The 19,716-nt window shown below is 45.7% G+C and overlaps 1 protein-coding gene across 1 annotated transcript in view; it reads left to right on the top strand.

Annotated features, from left to right (window-relative positions):
• The first annotated feature begins 4,525 nt into the window (after positions 1-4,525).
• Positions 4,526-19,716, top strand: part of LOC309551681 (uncharacterized protein) — a 40,130-nt gene continuing 24,939 nt past the window's right edge. Inside the window, exons 1-3 of the mRNA XM_082252357.1 lie at positions 4,526-4,658; positions 14,820-14,882; positions 19,125-19,265. Coding sequence (XP_082108483.1) covers positions 14,822-14,882; positions 19,125-19,265 — 202 coding nt within the window. The 5' untranslated portion in view covers positions 4,526-4,658; positions 14,820-14,821. The remainder of the gene's footprint in view (positions 4,659-14,819; positions 14,883-19,124; positions 19,266-19,716) is intronic.

The raw sequence follows: 19,716 nt of genomic DNA, 5'->3' as shown, positions 1-19,716 counted from the left end.
AAGGAATTGGATAGTTATTTTTATTTTTTTTGTTTACTCACCTTTTTATTGAAGATCGTAAATACTCACCTCTGACTGCTTCCTCCCTCGGAGCCGCGGCTCACCCCGTCACTTCCTGCCTCGCGATGATTCCTGGGAGCTAAACGTCATAGCTCCCAGGAATCAATGCGACGGCACCGGCTCCGCTCGTCATTTCCGGGCGCCGCCGCATTCCCCTGCTAAACAGCTTCTGGGCATGCCCAGAAGCTGTTTAGGAATGCGGCGCCGCACCGGAAGTGACGAGCGGGGCCGGTGCAGGCGCATTCTGGGACAAGAAGACGCGGAAGAAGACGCAGAAGAGGACCGCGCCGGCTTCAGCTGCCCACATGAGAGATGGAAACGCTGTGGAAGAAATTTTATAAGTAAGTATTTCTTCTAAAAGGTAAGTGCGAACCGGGACAGATCAGAGGCTAGCCATTGTGGAATGTACTAGCCCTGACTGTCCCGGGGGTATGTTTGTTAAAAATTGACTTCTGTGCCCGGAACTCCGCTTTAATGTTATAAATATAATTGTGCTCAGCTCAATGGTTTAGTGGTTAGCCCTCCTATCTATAAACACTCAAACTAGGGATGCACCGAAATTTCGGCCACCGTTATTTTCGGCTGAAAATGCAACTCTCTCATTTCGGCCGATAGGGGGTTAAATATGCCGAAAATGTATGGCCGCTGATCCGTGCAAAAAGTGAGCTATTAACTTTCCAGTCCGCCGCGATCCGATGCCTATGCCTTCATTGTGATTTACAGCTTGCTAGACCAGTGATGTCCCGGGGGAGAGGGACCCAGAATGCAGAGTGTAGGAGGATCTCATTCTCCTCCGCGCCGACTGCTGCATGCTCCACCCACCTCCTCCCTTCACGTGGTGTTCGCTGCGGAGGAAGGTAATGTTGATATGTGCTGTAAAAAAAAAAAAAAAAAAAAAAAACAGTTTCTCCCCTTTTGCCCTGCATAAGTGTCAGTAGTAGAAGGGATTCACAGCCTAGTGCTCATCCCCTTCTAATTGCAGCGTGCGAGTTAGTCAGTGTCAGTCAGTGAGTGTCAGTCAGTCAGTGAGTGAGTGTCAGTCAGTGAGTGAGTGTCAGTCAGTGAGTGAGTGTCAGTCAGTGAGTGAGTGTCAGTCAGTGAGTGAGTGTCAGTCAGTGAGTGAGTGTCAGTCAGTGAGTGAGTGTCGGTCAGTCAGTCAGTCAGTGTCAGTCAGTCAGTGAGTGTCAGTCAGTCAGTCAGTGAGTGTCAGTCAGTCAGTCAGTCAGTGAGTGAGTGTCAGTCAATGAGTGTCAGTCAGTCAGTCAGTGAGTGTGTCAGTCAGTCAGTGAGTGTGTCAGTCAGTCAGTGAGTGTGTCAGTCAGTCAGTGAGTGTGTCAGTCAGTCAGTGAGTGAGTGAGTGTCAGTCAGTCAGTCAGTGTCAGTCAGTCAGTCAGTGAGTGTCAGTCAGTCAGTGAGTGTCAGTCAGTCAGTGTCAGATAACTTATTTAAAATCATTTGGGGAAAAAAGTCATTTTCGGTTTTGGTTTTCGGGTTTCGGCCAAGGGCATCCTGAATTTTTGGTTTCGGCCCAGAATTTTCATTTCAGTGCATCCCTAACTCAAACCATGGGTTAGAATCCCAGGCAAGCCGTCACCTAGCTAAATATTAGTCGGCTGCAAATGCTGAAACTAGGCGAAGGCCATTTTGCCACAGCCACATCAGCAGGACTGTGAACAGAATTTGAATGCTTCGAATGTATGCAATGGTATTTTATGTGACAAAAATATCATCAATCTGTAAAATTGAAACAATCACACAGTATTGAACACGTTTCACTGTGCAGTGTGTCGATTTGCATTTGTGCAATCACTCCTGCGCTTAAAGATTCGCCATAGCTACATTTAGGTGGCTGGAAGCATGATCGGGATTTGAACTTATGAACCTAAATGCTGCTAACAGTGAGTGCACAAGATTGTCACTGTGCAAAATAAAAACTAGACCTATAATGATAATGTCACACCCCTATAAAAGTCAGGGTATATTTATTATGCAACGAATGGGGGGTTGGTGTGCAGTAACTACAGTCAGGTCTTTTATAAATAAATAATTATGGTGTCACACACAGTGAGCCCTGTAATCCTCACCCTACCTGGGCACTGCTTGTGGTTACAGGGATCCCTCTGCAGGACATCACCCCTCTCTGGGATTACCTAGCCTATTGAATTTGTTTCCCAGCCTGACACCATGCCTGGAGAGAATGGATTCTGCAAGAAGGTGTTTCTGGTATATGATTTGATGGTTGTCAGTATTTACACATGGATGGGGTCTGTATGAGGAGAAGCTTTTCTGATCCGCATTTTGCAGATGGACATTGTTCTGAGAAAACGCTTGGCTGGACTCCATATTTTACGCATGCAGTATTCACTGACACCATACTTTACTTGTCACAATGTCCCGCTGACAGTGTTGGATTTTATTAATCGCAATATTCATGTTCACATCTCCATTTTTTGCTGTCAAAATTCCCCCGGCTGACAGCTCTGTACTTTACTCCTCACTTGGCAGCAGCATGGCCAGAGTCCTGGAAGTTCAACAAACAAGGACTGCCTGTATTGGCACAGTTGAGGCATTGCCCCTCAGTGACAACGATCAGACAACCGACAATGTAAGCAATAGATATAGAACATGCTGTGTCCCCCTCCTGGAAAGGCCTCATCGTCTACATATACACATTGTAACCAATACCATTATCCTGGCTGCCATGCGGATCCATCAGCTTTACTATTCCTCATCACCAATCTTTTCCTTTAGGTCAGTGCCTGAGAACACTGTGAAGCCCAGGGATCAGTATAACAGCCAGGCAAGTCACATTTTGGGAAGGCAGTGATCAGTGGCCTCCTTTCTCATATACACTATATTACCAAAAGTATTGGGACGCCTGCCTTTACACACACGTGAACTTTAATGGCATCCCAGTCTTAGTCTGTAGGGTTCAATGCTGAGTTGGCCCACCCTTTGCAGCTATAACAGCTTCAACTATTCTGGGAAGGCCGTCCACAAGGTTTAGGAGTGTCTATGAGAATGTTTGACCATTCTTCCAGAAGCGCATTTGTGAGGTCAGGCACTGATGTTGGAGAGAAGGCCTGGCCATCTCAGTCTGCGATCGAATTCATCCCAAAGGTTCTATTGGAATGAGGCCAGGGCTCTGTGCAGGCCAGTCAAGAGTTTAAAGCGGAGTTCCACCCTGGTAATACTTTTTTTTTTAATAAAAATACCCCCGGGACAGTCAGGGCTAGTAGATTCCACAATGGCTAGCTTCTGATCTGTCCCAGGTTGCACTTACCTTTTAGGAGAAATACTTACCTTGAAAATGTATTGTCCAGCGCTGCCATCTAAGGTGTGGGCAGCTTGAAGCCAGCGCGATCCTCTTCTGTGTCCTCTTCCGTCCTCTTCGGTCCCACAATGCACTGCACCGGCCCCGCCATCACTTCCAGTGCCTCAGTGTCATCCCTGCACAGCTTCTGGGCATGCCCAGAAGCTGTTTAGAAGGGGATGACGCGCGCGCCCCGGAACTGACGTTGGGGCCGGTGCAGGCGCATTGATTCCTGGGAGCGATGAAGTTCAGCTCCCAGGAATCATTGCAAATCCAGAAAGTGACGACGGGCCGTGGCCGCCGAGGGGAGGAAGAAGGAAGTAAGGTAAGTATATATGTTCTTCTCTACCAGGTAAGTAAAAAAAAAAAAAAAAAATTGCGATTATCCATTTGTTTTTTCAGGTGACCCGGAGCGAGAAGATGAAGGTAAGTATAATTTTAGGGTGGAACTCCACTTTAAGCTGTATAGCTGCAAAGGGTGGGCCAACTCAATATTGAACCCTGCAGACTAATGGACCATACACACTATACGATTTTCTGAAGACTTTTTCCTTTAGATTTACCAAAACCATATAATATGAGGTCAGACCTAAACACTTTCAATTTGTATGCAATCTGGAAGGCCCTTGCACTACATAGAAAAGGTAAATCCGAAAGGAAAAAGTCTTCAGAAAATCTTATAGTGTGTATGGCCCTTAAATTGCCAATAAAGTTAATGTGCGTGTCCCAATACTTTTGGTAATAGAGTGTATTTCCAGAACTCAGCTCTATAATGGGGACACTTGTCCTGCCAATCACCAACACGCGTCCCCCATATCCATCCTCGGGGCGCACACCACTCACCTCCGACCTCAAGCTCATACGATCACTATCTCCTGATGCTGCCAGCTGTCCCCCTGCAGCACACAGGGCCAGCCGCTCTCAATTGCCCTTCAACGTGCGAACTCTGATGACCACACACCGGAAATGCCTCAGACGCCATATTTCTTTGGGGCTAAATCTAAAGCTAAACAGGACTATTATACCAAAACGTTCTTATGAGTGAACGTTTGCATGCGAAATGAAGAAATATATTCGTGGTTACACCTACTTTGCCTTCTCAAACCCGGTCGTATCGCTCCTCAAAGAGCGCTCTGCCAGGAGTAAAAATGGCGGCGTGCGGGTGCCAGGTAAATGGCGGAAGTGATGTAAGGAGAGCGGCGCCATGGCGGCGGAGAGAAGCGGGGCTGAGCGGTGATGTTGGGGCAGTGTTGCTGTGTTATGGTCCAGAGCTGAGAGATCATAGGTCAGTGATCAGAGGGGGAGGGGAAGGCTATCTGTGGGACTACAACCCCCAGCACGGAGGGGGTCAATAAAGAGAACCGGTCATGGCTGGGTTGATGTAAGGATGTGAATATTTAGGGGTGTAATCCTGACCGGTGGAGAATGGACCCTGTGTTATGTTATGGAGGTCAGAGGTCACGGCTTACTGGGTTCTCACCTGTATGATTGTATTGGAATTAATAGGGAGGAAACCACGAATCCTAGAAAAGGGGACACTTTAACCTCTTAAGCCCCGGAAGATTTTACCCCCTTCCTGACCAGGGCCTATTATGCGATTCGGCACTGCGTGAATTTAACGGACAATTGCGCGGTCGTGCGACACTGTACCCAAACGAATTTGACGTCCTTTTTTTCCCACAAACCGAGCTTTCTTTTGGTGGTATTTGATCACCTGTGCGATTTTTTTTTTTTTTTTTTTTTTTTTTTTTTTTTTGATCATGCACTACAAACAAAAAAAAAGCGACAATTTTGCAAAAATAACAATATTTTTCACATTTTTTTTAACATGAAATTCCCCCCAAAAAAATGTAAAAATCAAAATTTATCATTTTAGGCCAATTTGTTTTCTGCTACATATTTTTGGTAAAAAAAAATCGCAAAAAGCGTATTTTGATTGGTTTGCGCAAAAGTTATTGCGTTTACTAACTAAGGGAAAGATTTCTGTCAATTTTGGTGTTTTTTTTTTTTTAACGAGTAATGGCGGCGATCTGCGATTTTTTTTTTTTTTTTTTTTTTTTTTTTTTTCCGCGGGACTGCGACATTGCGGCGGACAGATCGGACCCTTGACTGGCATTTTTGACACTTTTGGGGGTACCAGTGACATTACTACAGTAATCAGTGCTATACATATGCACTGTTAATGTAAAAATGACACTGGCAGGGAAGGGGTTAACTTTATTGGAGAGGCAGGGGTTAAATGTGTCCCTAGGGGTGTGCTTCTTACTGTAAAGGGGCGTGGCTTTTCATGTAACCACAGAGACATACGATCCTACATAGCAGGATCGTATGATCTCTGCAGTTACACCGGGGAGAATGACAGGCAGCTTTGTTTACATCAGCTACCTGCCTTTCTCCCTCTGCAGCGGACGATCGCGAGTGACCGGCGGACATCCGAGCCACGGTCACTCGCGCTGGAGTGTCCGAGAACGAGCGGGCGAGTGACGTGTATATACACGTCACTTTGCCCAGAAGGGGCTGACCGCCACCGTATATAGTCGTGCGGCGGTCGGCAAGAGGTTAATGACCAGGCCATTTTTTGCGATACAGCACTGCGTTACTATAAGTAACAATTGCGCAGACGTGCGACGCTTTCCCCAAATAAAATTGATGTCCTTTTTTTCCCCACTCACATAGAGCTTTCTTTTGGTGGTATTTGATCACCTCTGGTGTTTTTATTTTTTGCACTATAAACAAAAAAAAGTGACAATTTTGAAAAAAACAAAACTATTTTTTACTTTCTGCTATAAATCACATCCAATAACAAATGAAAAAAAAAATCGTAATTTCTTCATCGTTTTAGGCCAATATTTATTCTGCTACATCTTTTTGGCAAAAAATCCCAATAAGCGTATAATAATTGGTTTGCGCAAAAGTTTATCGCATCTACAAACTATGGGATATTTTTATGGACTTTTTTTAAAATTTTTTTTTTTACTAGTAATGGTGATTTTTAGCAGGACTGCGACATTGTGGCGGACAAATCTGACACTAAGTGACACTTTTTGGGGACCAGTGATACCAATACAGTGATCAGTGCTTTTTAACCACTTTAGCCCCAGCCCTATTTCGGACACTTTTTGTTCACAAGTTAAAACCAGTATTTTTTCCTAGAAAACTACTTAGAACCCCCAAACATTATATATATTTTTTTAGCAAAGACTCTGGAGAATAAAATGTCGGTCATTGCAAAATTTTTTGTCACGCGGTATTTGCGCAGCGGTCTTTAAAACGCCATTTTTTTGGAAAAAATTTGAAAAATCACATTTCACTGCATTTAAAAAATACTAAACAGTAAAGTTAGCCCATTTTTTTTGTATATTGTGAAAGATGATGTCACGCCGAGTAAATAGATACCAAACATGTTACGGTTTAAAATTGCGCCCCCCCGTGGGATGGCGACAAACTACGGTCAATAGAGATCTCAATCTGCGACGCTTTAAATTTATTTAACGGTTACCAGTTTAGAGTTAGAGTGTAGCTCTTTTTTTTTAATTATTGCCCACGCTCTGGCGATCGCAGCGATACCTCACATGTGTGGTTTGAACAGCGATTTCATTTGCGGCTCGACTTGCGTATACGTTTTTTTTTGTGCGCGAGGTGACGGGGACGGCTAAATTTTTTTTTTTTTTTTTTTTCCTATTTATTTTTTCTTTTTTTTTAAACTTTATTACAGGTTTTTAAAAAAAAAAAAATCTGATCACTTTTATTGCTGTCACAAGCAATGTAAACATCCCTGGTGACAGCAATATGTCGTGACAGGTACTCTTTATGGAGGGATCGAGGGTCTAAAAGACCCTAGACCCCTCCACTACACTTCCCTGTATGCAAAACGCCGAAAACGGCATTTTTGCATACAGCCGTTTTTCAAATCTGCCGCCTTTTGCAGCACAGTAACCCGGACGTGACGTCATGGACGCCGCCTCCGGGTTACGTCATCGGAGACCCGATCGATGCCGTTTCCGGCATTCATCGGGACTCCATCCAGCCGGCGGACGTGCCGGCTGGGTGCTCGGGGCTCCCGGTGGGACGGTAGCCGCGAGCAAAGCCGCGGAAGGCGGCGGGAGGGGGGGGACGTCCCCTCCCGCCCCCCCGGGTAACGATCGAGCGGCTCCCGAGCCGCATCGATCGTTACCGACGGAAAGCCGACCGTCGGCTTCAAACAACGGTACCGGGATGATGCCTCTAGCTAGAGGCATCATCCCGGTATAACCCCGCAAAGTCTGATCACGTAGAGGTTACGTGACTGGTAGTAAAGTGGTTAAAAAAAAAAAATGCACTGTCACTGTACTAATGACACTGGCAGGGAAGGGGTTTAACATCAGAGGCGATCAAAGAGTTAAATGTGTTCCCTGGGAGTGCTTACTAACTGTGTGTCAGGGGGAGGTGCTTGTATTGTGGGAAGGCAGAGATTCGGCTTCCTGCTCAGCAGAAACACAGGATCCCCATCTTCCCCTCTGACAGAACGGTGATCTGCTTTGTCTACATAGGCAGATCGCCATTCTGCCTCTCTCGGACTGATCACCGGGATTGGCTCCTGCTGTGTCCAGTCACAGCAGGAGCTGGTCACTGGCGGTGCGCATGCACGCCCCAGACCCGTTGCATAAAATGACGCACATGTACGTGATTTCGCGCAATAGAACCGCCGCCTTGCGCAGTACTTGTACGTTGGGCGGTCAGCAAGTGGTTAACCACTTCCAGACCAGGCCTTTTCTGGCACTTTTAGTTTACATGTAACAATCCAATGTTTTTTTTTTTTTGCTAAAAAAAAAAAATACTTTGAACCCCCAAACTATATACTTTTTTTTTTTTTTTTTTAAAGCAGATGGGTTTTGCTATTTTTATGTCCCACGGTATTTGCATAGTGGTTTCGCAAACGCAATTTTTTTAGGAAAAAATACTTTTTTTTTTTTTTTTTTTTATTTAAATGCAAAAAACACAATATATAAACCCATTTTTTTTTTGTAAAATATAAAGATGAAGTTACACCAAGTAAATAGATGCCAAACATGTCCCGCTTTAAAATCACGCATGCCCTTGCAAGTGCAACAATGTAAATTCTACTATCCATAGGTGACGCTTTAAAAGCAATTACAGGTCACCACTTTAGACTAACACAGGAGGTCTAGTGCTACAATTACTGCCCGTGATCTGATGTTTGTAGGACGATCGCTGGTTGCATGCATGCGGGATTAGAGCACGCTTTCGTTTGTGCGCAAGCATGGCCGGACAGAGGCACTTTAACCACTTCCATACCGGGCCAATTCTGGCATTCTTCTCCTACATGTAAAAATCATCACTTTGTTTTTTGCTAGAAAATTACTCCGAACCCAAACATTATATATATTTTTATAATCAAGGAATAAAATGGCGGGCGTTGCAATTTTTCAAGCATGATTTTTTTTTTTGTGAGAAAAAAAGCCTTTCATGAATAAAAAAAAAAAAAAAAATTCTCTTTCGTTCATTGACGGACACAGCTCCTGATTGTCTTAACCATTGGGTTAAACTGCCTCCTACAGGAGTAGGACACTAGGCAGAAAAAAAGTCTGGCTACGCCTATGGGCAGTCCCACCAGGGGGTATACCCTCTTTCTGCTATAGGTACTTTTTTTTTTTTTTTCTGCCTAGTAAGGACCGAGTTCCTTGCTGGGATTTCTGTTCCTGGCATTTTTTTTCTTTTTAGATAGATTTTTTTTTTTTCTCCTGGATTTTTTTCTGTGAGATCTACAATCAACTGCCGGACTGGGCGACAGGCTGGATAATCTAGATTCAGTGGTCACACCAGTCTGGCCAGCAAGCACGTGCAGACCCCAGCTCCGCACTAAGTCGGCTGTGACACAGCCCCACCGGACGGGGCTGGCCTGTGGGTTAAACGTTGCATATGACCGGGGCCTCAGCGTTACTCCTTGCCTACAGCCCCCCCATTTCAGTAGAGAGGAGGTTTTGTCTGGAGCGGTGCCCACCTGGTTCCTGGGATGGTAACTGCCCCCCCCCCCGGAGGGTTTTGAGGAGGACGTGGGCCCCTCCATGGGATTGTCGAACCCCTGGGTTCCCCTCCTTCCTTGTAGGCACCCCCATCATCGGTCTGGTGGTCCCTGTGGGCTATCTCGCCCCCCATCAGCGGCCATGATAGTGGAGCCCTGGTGATTTCAGCGGTGGGAGCAGATTCCCCTGGTAGCTGGTTTCTGTGGGGTGGTGAAGCTGGTGGGGTCCACTCCCTCTCTACTGAGAATCGATTGGTGCTCTGTGGCTGGCAACCAGGTGGGCTCCCAGAGCAGTGGGGGTTGTCACTTAGCAGTGTATTACTTTTTTGTGGGGTCCCCCTGGTGACTCATGGAGTCTTAGGAGCACATCTCCCCACCTGATCCCCTCTCTGAGGCTGTGGCGCCCTGCGGGTCCCATCCATCCATCGATGCACTGATGGCGGTCCTGGAGTCCTTGGTGTCCCGGGTGGAGGTGGCTTTTGGACAATGGGCTGGCAAAAAGCGCACCTGCCTTCCCCTGCCTCATCTGTCTCATCAGATCCTGAATCTGATTCTGCCGTCGTGGACGTGGATCACCCTGCTGGGTCTGCAACTGCGCGCCCTGAATCCTCAGATAGTGTGGAGGATTCCTCCATTTCTGCAATCGCGTATAAAAAGGTGCCGGTGGACGCACTGATTGTAGCTGTACGTGAGACCTTAAAGATGGAGGATGCAGCTGCGACGGAGGCGCATGTTCCCTTTGGCATTCACAAGCCATCCAGAGTGGCAAAGGTGTTCCCTTTCCTCTCCTATTTTGACAGAATTGACCAAAGCAGTCCCTAAGAGATTAGAAAAGTGCTAGAAGTGGACTGTTCCAACAGTGGTGGACCCTCTGGTTTCCAGATTAAACAAGGGAACCATGATTCGGGTTGAAGAGTCCCCGGCCTTTAAGGACCCAGCTGACAGGAAGGCGGAGGCTGTGGCCTGCAATATGTACACTCTGGCTGGTTCAGCACTGAGACAGATATTCACCATTGCCCTAGTGTCACAGACTGTGACCTAATGGGCTAGGCGTTTGCGCCGTGACCTGGAGGGGGAGTATCTCCCCCTTGCCTTTGGTGAGCTGGTGGACCAGCTGGTCCAGGGGTTGCAGTTTTTCTGTGATGTCTTTGGATGCGGCTCCCCTAGTGGCTTGGCTCTTTGTTTCCACAGTGGTCCTTCGGCGTGTCTTTTGGCTCAAAATGCTGGTCTGCGGACCAGACTTCTAAAGAGGCCTTGACTGATCTTCCCTTTTAAGGAGATCGCCTGTATGGTGCTACCCTGGATGACCTCATTAAAGGTCTCACAGTGGGGAAGAGTACATTTTCTTCTGCAGGCTACTAAGGGCAAGGACCCTCGTCGTAGACGTGCGCCTTCCTTCTCGGCTCATATGTTTTTTTTCGTCCCTCAGGGCCGACTGACAAGGGATCGGAGCCCTTCGTGGGAGAGGAGCTTTATCCCTTTGTGGCATTACCCTTTGGTCTCGCTTCTGCTTCTCTGGTCTTAGCATTGTTACGCCAATGGGGGGAGATTGTGCTACTGGGCTACTTGAATGACCTCCTTCTGCGAGCAAAGTCTCCTACTGCTCTGGTGGAAAACCTGGAAATCACCATACGAGCTTGAGGGTGTTCGGCTGGATTCTGAATTTTCAGAAGTCTGTTCTGGTCCTGTCCACAAAGCTGGACTATCTGGGTCTGACTTGGGACTCGGCCTTAGCCAGAGTACTCCTTCCTCTGGACAAACTCCAGAAACTGCAGGCAGTAATTTGTCTCCTGCTGTCCAGCAGATGGTAATGCCTCTGGACTTGGATGCGGGTGGGCCTGATGGTGTCTACCTTTTTTAGAGGCGGTTCCATTTACATAGTTCCATACTAGGTCCCTGCAAGGGAGATTCTGGCCAAATGGGGCAAGAATCCGCAGTTTCTTGACAATCCGATTCGGCTGAGCCAGGGAATGAGAGAGTCCCTTATATGGTGGCTTTGTTCTTCGGCAAAACACTTCCTCCACTTGTATTGGATAGTGGTCACCTGTCCGGCTGGGGAAGCGTCCTCGGCAAAATTTCTGCTCATTGGGTCTGGACACTGGAAGAGTTCAGACAACCGATCAATTTCTTGGTACTCCGAGCGATCAGACTGTGCCTGGAACATTGGACGGATTGTCTTCAGGGATGTCCAGTGCGCATTCAATCTGACAATGCCATGGCACTGGCTTATATCAATCACCACAGGGGCACAAGAAGTGTCCTGGCGGCTCTGAAGGTTGCCAGCATTCTAAGGTGGCAAAACGGTTCCAGCCCTCTCCACATTCCCAGGGCGGGAAACTGGCGGGTGGATTACCTCAGGCATGGGACCAAGGGGAGTGGTCCCTTCATTTGGAGGTGTTTCATTAGTTGTGTATCCGATGGGGCATCCCCGAGGTGGATCTGTTGGTGTCCTGGCTCAACAGAAAGGTGCAGAAGTTTGTGGCTCGGTCACGGGATCTTCTGGCAGACGCCACGGATGTGTTGGTGGCCCCGTGGGGTCAGTATTGTCTGATTTATGCCTTCCCTCCTCTCAAGCTTCTGCCAAGACTTCTACCCAGGATCGAGGCACAAGGGATTCCGGTCATCTTAGTGGCCCTGGACTGGCCTCGCCAGGCTTGGTGCACTAATCTGGTGTGGCTGGTCGCCGGCGTTCCTTGGAAGCTTCCACTCAGGGAGCATCTGCTGTCCCAAGGACCCATCTTCTATACTGCTTTACAGTCGCTGGCTTTGACGGCTTGGCTGTTGAACGTCAGGTGCTGTTGGATAAAGATTTGTCTGAGTCGGTGATTCCAACGCTGTTAAAAGCTAGGAAATCTACTTGTAGGAAGATCTACCATCGTACGTGGAAGACGTACATTGCGTGGTGTGAGTCTCTTGGGGTTCATCCTCGCTCTTTTTTTTTTTTTTGGTGGCTCGGGTCTTCACCTTCATTCAATGGGGGGTTGAGCAGAAACTGGCCTTGAGTACTATCAAGGGTCAGGTGTCGGCCTTAGCGTTCTTTCAACGGCCCTTGGCCACGTACTCCTTGGTGTGTACTTTTCTTCAGGGAGTTAGGGACTTGACCCCGCAAGTGTGGTCTCTGTTGCCACCTTGGGACCTCAATTTGGTGCTCTGTCCTCCTAAGCCTTTTTTGAGTATCTTTGGGAGATTCCCCTGCTTACACTGTCCCAGAAGGTGGCTTTTTTGGGGGTTTTCACCTCTGCATGCAGGGTGTCGGAATTGGCAGCGTTACCCTTGTGTTCACCTTACCTGGTGGTTCTTCGTCCCTGTCCGCCGTTCCTTCAAGACATTGTTTTGCTTTCCCTGTGTCCCAGGCCAGAACATCCGAAGGAAATTGCTTTGCATGCCTTGGATGTGGTCCGGGCGATTAGGGTGTATCTGGCAGCTACTGAGTCTCTTAGGAAATCAGACTCACTATTTGTGCTTACAGATGGGCCTCGGAAAGGGTTGTCCGCTTCCTCTGCAACCATTTCCAGATGGATTGGACAGATGGTGATTTAGTCCTTTTCTTGTCAAGGCGCACTCTACTCGGGGGCGCTCAGTGCCTCCTGGGCTTTCCATCCTCAGGCTTTGGTGATGCAGGTTTGCAAGGCGGCCACCTGGTCATCGGTGCCCACTTTCACAAAGTTCTATAAAGTGGATCTGTGGCATCTGCGGATGCTTCCTTTGACTGCGAGGTTTTGCAGGCTGCTGTTTAGAGGACCTGGTCCTCTTTTGAGTGTGTATTTATTTTTTTCAGGTGAGCTCCAGCTGTTTTGGTTGAGCTCCTGTTTACCTGGTTGGCTATAGTAAGCCTTGGGAATTTATTTTTCTTTGTTCCCACCCCTTATGTTTAACACTGCTTTGGGACGTCCCAGTGGTTAAGAAGATCAGGAGCTGTGTCTGGCAAAAAATAAATAGTTTTTTTTTTTTTTTAAATTCATCAACGAAAGAGAAAATAGGATTTTTGATTTACCATAAAATCCATTTCTCTGATGTTCATTGATGGACACAGCACCCTCCCCTCTGTGGAGATGTAATTCTTCTGACACTGTATGTAACAAAACTGAGTGCCTATAGCAGAGAGAGGGAGTATACCCCCTGGGACTGCCCATAGGCGTAGCCAGATTATTTTTCTGCCTTGTGTCCTACTCCTGTAGGGGGCAGTTTAACCCAATGGTTAAAAAGATCAGGAGCTATGTCCGTCAAAAGAGAATTTTTTTTTTTTTTTTTTTTTTTTAAATTCATGAAAGGGTTTTTTTCCCCAAATTTACCCCAATTATTTTTTTTGTATAATGTGAAAGATGTTACATGGAGTATATAGATACCCAACATGTCGCGCTTAAAAATTGCAGAATGGCACCAAACTTTAGTACCTAAAGTGGTAGTAAACTCTGCTACACCATTTGTACCTACAAGTAAGCCTATAATAAGGCTTACCTATAGGTACTGTGAAAATCCCCTAAACTTGCACAGTTTAGGAGATATTTGGAGTCCATGCAGCTGATGAAATTACGGCGCATGCGCTTTAGAAGGCCCGGCTTACAGTGCTGGACCTTCAGAGCCGGTGCAATAAATGGGCACTTCATGGGTTAACTACTAATTTTTCTCTAGGGGATTGCAGAGGGGAAATATACTTACCTAATCTGCCAATCCTCCAAGAGCAAGACCGGTACGTGCCACGCCGACTAGTGTCTTGTGAATGGACTGTTCCTGACATCATCACGCCCATAGACTGTCTCTGGATGTGAGGACATCAGAAACAATCCACCACTGTACATGGGGGAGTGCCATTTCCAGGTGAGTATAGCCTTGTGGTGTGCCCCTAGACAAAACAAGCAGCAAACCCATGTGGTGAGGTTTCAGAAGATCAGAGCTCATAGAAGAGGCCCACGGAATCCTTCAAGGTTTGAAGAATGGACCAAAATCACACCTGAGCAACGCATGAGACTAGTTTCTCCATACAGGAGGCGTCTTGAAGCTCTCATCGCCAACAAAGGATTTTGTACCAAGTATTAAATTAATTTCAGTTAGTGTTCAATACTTTTTCCTGTGTCATTCCATTTTATTACAAATAACTTAATTTCTGAACTTATTTGTTTTGTTATCTTTGTATGTATGGATTGCATGGGTCGTTACCGACATGTTGTAAACATTTCATGCCAATAGTACTTTTAGAAATATATTTAATTTACTATAAAATATTACCTAGAAAAATGGTGATGTGTTCAATACTTATTTTACCTGCTATATGTACAAAGCTGAAGTTGCACAGTTACCTGTGAAGTAAGTGTAACAAATCTCATACCTTTCAAAAAAGGAAGAAAAGTTGTATTTAAATATACATGTAATGTTTCAAGCTGCTCCGTCCCATATGCTTTTTGAATAGTCTTTGTGTTTTTATAGGCATGACAGACAGCCGAGGGGATAGGTCCAGGAGGAGATCCTCGTCCTCTTGTGAAGACAGAGGTAATTATTACTTGTTTAGGTGTTCGAATTACTAAAGTCTATGCACAAAGACATGAGTAAAAGGACAGAAAAAGGCATTGCAACAGATTTTGATTTGGCTATTAAAGTGGTATTAAACTCAAAAGCAAAAAAGAAAATCGAAAAAAAGAAGAAAGCCTAAAAAGGAAAACGAATCCAGACGGCACATCTAAGAATTTGTAAGCTTTAAATATAATAAATGTTTGCTTTTGGGTTTAATACCTCTTTAACAAATCTACGATCTGTATTGGGCATTGAGGCCGCATATCATTGTGAAGGACTAGTAGTGACTTTTATTTTTTTAGCTTTTACCTCCTACCTAAAGTCTAATATGGGTTTCCGTGCCTGTGGTGCTCTACAAGAAAGCGGAGACTGTGCAGGTACTTAAAGCGGAGTTCCACCCTAAAAATGAAGTTTGCACCGTCTGCTAGCTTAAAAACACCTGAAAAAGAATTGGATAATTAACATTTTTTTTTTTTTTTCACTTACCTTGTTTTTAATGAAAATATACTTACCTTCCTTCCTCTTCCTCCCTCTGCGGACATGGCAACCGACGTCACTCTCTCCTTGCATTGACTCCTGGGAGATGAGCGTCATCAATCCCAGGAATCAATGCGCCTGCACCGGAGTCACTCGTCACTTCCGGTGCAGGCCCGTCATTCCCTGCTGAACCGCTTCTGGGCTTGCGCAAAAGCTGTTCAGGGATGACGTGCCTGCACCGGAAGTGACAATATGGAATTCTGGGACTCCAATGTCACCGAAGACAGACGCTCTGGCTTCAGCTGCCCACACCTGAGATGGCAGCGCTGGACAAGACATTTTCAAGTATTTCTTCTAAAAGGTAAGTGAAACAGGGGACAGTTCAGAAGCTATCGTTGCTTAAATGCACTAGCCTTGACTGTCCCGGGGGTATTTTTAGCTTAAAATTTTTTTTTTGCCTGGAAGTCCGCTTTAAGAGTGCCTGCTGTACTTTTTAAACTTGCCTGCATTTTTCCCTGTGACATTGTGGCTGAACTTTGCAATGCATAGCAGTTTGCACTCATTTTGTAGAAGTGTTTAAGAATAATAAAATTGACATCTACATTAGAAAATATGCGGAGGGGAGAAAGATGCTGCAATGTTTTGGTATGTATATTTAAAGGGATGCCTTCTTTCGTATTACATTGTATGGAGATAGCTTTTTCTAGAGGTGGAGAGCTTAGAGGACTAATAAAAAAGATAGGTTATTGTTGCTTTATTTTAGTGTATAATACAGAGCAGAAGCGGTAGAGCGAAAAAGTCTCCATACTTACCTGCCCAACAATGCAGTCCCGACAACTTCTTCTGAGTGCCGGTCTTTGGGCCTCTTCATTGGCCGGCAGAGAATGACCTCTTTCCTGCACATGCGCAGGAGGCTATCATCCGGGCACTTTTAGCTGAGCTGCACATGCGCAGCTCAGTTTGCAGTGCCGGAGGAGACGACAAGCAGGCAGGTAGGGGGATTTTATTGCAGAAGAGACATTTAGTTCCACTTTAAAGCTAAAGCTTCGCTAAAAAAAAATCCCTATGGCATCATTAAAGAGATTTGACTAAAGCATGTCCCACATTCTGCAGACAGCCAGATCGTGGAGGAATCATCACTGCAGAGTCACCTATCCTCTTCCTGGCTCCAAACGTCCAACACTGCAGTGTAAAACCGCTTCTGGTCTTTGCGCAGTACAGATAGTCTGCCGGGAAGACGCCCTCTTCTTCCTGCTCCATTGATAAAAGTTCTATAATTGAATACAATGCTTATAACACGGTCTGTGAATGGGGTCAAGAATCTTGTGACTCATCAGTTTCTTCCCCATTCACAGATCTTGTTAATAAATGTAGGCCTCTTTCACACTTGTGTGACCTAAAAAGTCACACGACCTTGACTGGACTTGAAGCAATGCCTGTGTAATCTTAGTCTATGGCCCTCAAGTCGCATCAAAGTCAAACTAGAGTAGTGCAGTAACTACTTTGAAGTTGCATAGATATGAACGGTACTCATTGGAAATCATGGGGTACGACTTGTCATGCAACTTTGCAGTCCCAAGTTGCAGGAGAAGTTGCATAAGTGTGAAAGAGGCCCAACCAAACCTATAAAAACTTTGATTCCAAATGTCCCCCCTCCCCAGACCTTGGATCAGTGAATAGACTCCAGGTACTGCACATCTAGCCTTTTCTGCAGAGACTCATGGAGACATCATCTAATTACTAGTTTGAATCAAAGTTTTTGTAAGCTTGGGTATTATTGGGTCAGTCTACCTGAAAGTGATACCTGTCATTTTGGGTAGTTCCTGTTGGGTGGGCGGAATCAGCCACTGGCTTTATGAATCTGTCTAAATTTCCAGTAAGGAGATCATAGCACTGGAGTTTATGGATAGAAGACTTTGTAGTCTTATTCATTTTTCTTGTCCTTCATATTATAGAGCATGCGGAAGAGACGGCCATGTGGAGGCAAAGCTGGGAAACTAATGGGATTACAGTGGGTACGGAAAGTATTCAGACCCCCTTAAATTTTTCACTCTTTGTTATATTGCAGCCATTTGCTAAAATCATTTAAGTTCATTCTTCTTCCTCATGAATGTACACATAGCACCCCATACTGACAGAAAAACACAGAATTGTTGACATTGTTGCAGATTTATTAAAAAAGAAAAACTGAAATATCACATGGTCCTAAGTATTCAGACCCTTTGCTCAGTATTTAGTAGAAGCCCCCTTTTGATCTAATACAGCCAGGAGTCTTTTTGGGAAAGATGCAACAAGTCTTTCACACCTGGATTTGGGGATCCTCTGCCATTCCTCCTTGCAGATCCTCTCCAGTTCTGTCCGGTTGGATGGTAAACGTTGGTGGACAGCCATTTTTAGGTCTCTCCAGAGATGCTCAATTGGGTTTAAGTCAGGGCTCTGGCTGGGCCATTCAAGAACAGTCACGGAGTTGTTGTGAAGCCACTCCTTCGTTATTTTAGCTGTGTGCTTAGGGTCATTGTCTTGTTGGAAGGTAAACCTTCGGCCCAGTCTGAGGTCCAGAGCACTCTGGAGAAGGTTTTTGTCCAGGATATCCCTGTACTTGGCCGCATTCATCTTTCCCTCGATTGCAACCAGTCGTCCTGTCCCTGCAGCTGAAAAACACCCCCACAGCATGATGCTGCCACCACCATGCTTCACTGTTGGGACTGTATTGGACAGGTGATGAGCAGTGCCTGGTTTTCTCCATACATACCGCTTAGAATTAAGGCCAAAAAATTCTATTTTGGTCTCATCAGACCAGAGAATCTTATTTCTCACCATCTTGGAGTCCTTCAGGTGTTTTTTACCAAACTCCATGCGGGCTTTCATGTGTCTTACACTGAGGAGAGGCTTCCGTCGGGCCACTCTGCCATAAAGCCCCGACTGGTGGAGGGCTGCAGTGATGGTTGACTTTCTACAACTTTCTCCCATCTCCTGACTGCATCTCTGGAGCTCAGCCACAGTGATCTTTGGGTTCTTCTTTACCTCTCTCACCAAGGCTCTTCTCCCCCGATAGCTCAGTTTGGCCGGACGGCCAGCTCTAGGAAGGGTTCTGGTCGTCCCAAATGTCTTCCATTTGAGGATTATGGAGGCCACTGTGCTCTTAGGAACCTTAAGTGCAGCAGAAATCTTTTTGTAACCTTGGCCAGATCTGTGCCTTGCCACAATTCTGTCTCTGAGCTCTTCAGGCAGTTCCTTTGACCTCATGATTCTCATTTGCTCTGACATGCATTGTGATCTGGAAGGTCTTATATAGACAGGTGTGTGGCTTTCCTAATCAAGTCCAATCAGTATAATCAAACACAGCTGGACTCAAATGAAGGTGTAGAACCATCTCAAGGATGATCAGAAGAAATGGAAAGCACCTGAGTTAAATATATGAGTGTCACAGCAAAGGGTCTGAATACTTAGGACCATGTGATATTTCAGTTTTTCTTTTTTAATAAATCTGCAACAATGTCAACAATTCTGTGTTTTTCTGTCAGTATGGGGTGCTATGTGTACATTCATGAGGAAGAAGAATGAACTTAAATGATTTTAGCAAATGCTGCAATATAACAAAGAGTTAAAAATTTAAGGGGGTCTGAATACTTTCCATACCCACTGTATATAATAAATTGTAAGATGTTTGTAACTTGTAACATGTAATGTTTAATGCAGTTGTAAAAAAAAAAAAAAAAATAACCTATTCCTATTTTTCTGAAGACGGGGAAAAGAAGAAAAGAAAACGCAGTCGGAGCAGATCATCCTCTGTGTCTTCCTCCTCCTCCTCACGTTCATCATCATCGTCGTCCTCTTCATGCTCTTCTTCATCTTCCAGCAGCAGAAGCAGCTCCAGAAGTAGAGGTAACAGCAAGGACAAACTCTGAACTCCTATTCTGGTGTATTATAGAACTGAGGGAAGCTAAATCTGCATTGGCATTCCTTCTTTGTAGCAAGTAAACGTGTGCCTGATGTACATTGCATTAGGCTGTCACTTTCTAATGCAATTCAGCTTGAAGAGGAGCTCCAGGCTCCCCCAAAAATTTAACTTAGCCGCTACAAATACTGTAGCTGCTGACTTTAAAAGAACGACACTTACCTGTCCATGGATCCAGCGATGACCTTACTTGAGATGCCTGCACCCAAAGCCGATTGAAGGATCAGCTTCAGGTGCAGGCACGGCATCTCAAGTAAGGGAAACAGGCAGTGAAGCCTTGCAGCTTCGCATCCAGTTTCCTACTGCGCATGCACGAGCAGCGCTGCACTTAGTGAATGGTCCTGTAGTTTTTTGGGACCTGTAATGTGTCCCAGAAGA

Source organism: Pelophylax lessonae, assembly GCF_965119305.1.
Source record: "Pelophylax lessonae genome assembly, chromosome: 3".
Taxonomy (NCBI): domain Eukaryota; kingdom Metazoa; phylum Chordata; class Amphibia; order Anura; family Ranidae; genus Pelophylax; species Pelophylax lessonae.
This window is presented reverse-complemented; position numbering and strand designations above follow the sequence as displayed.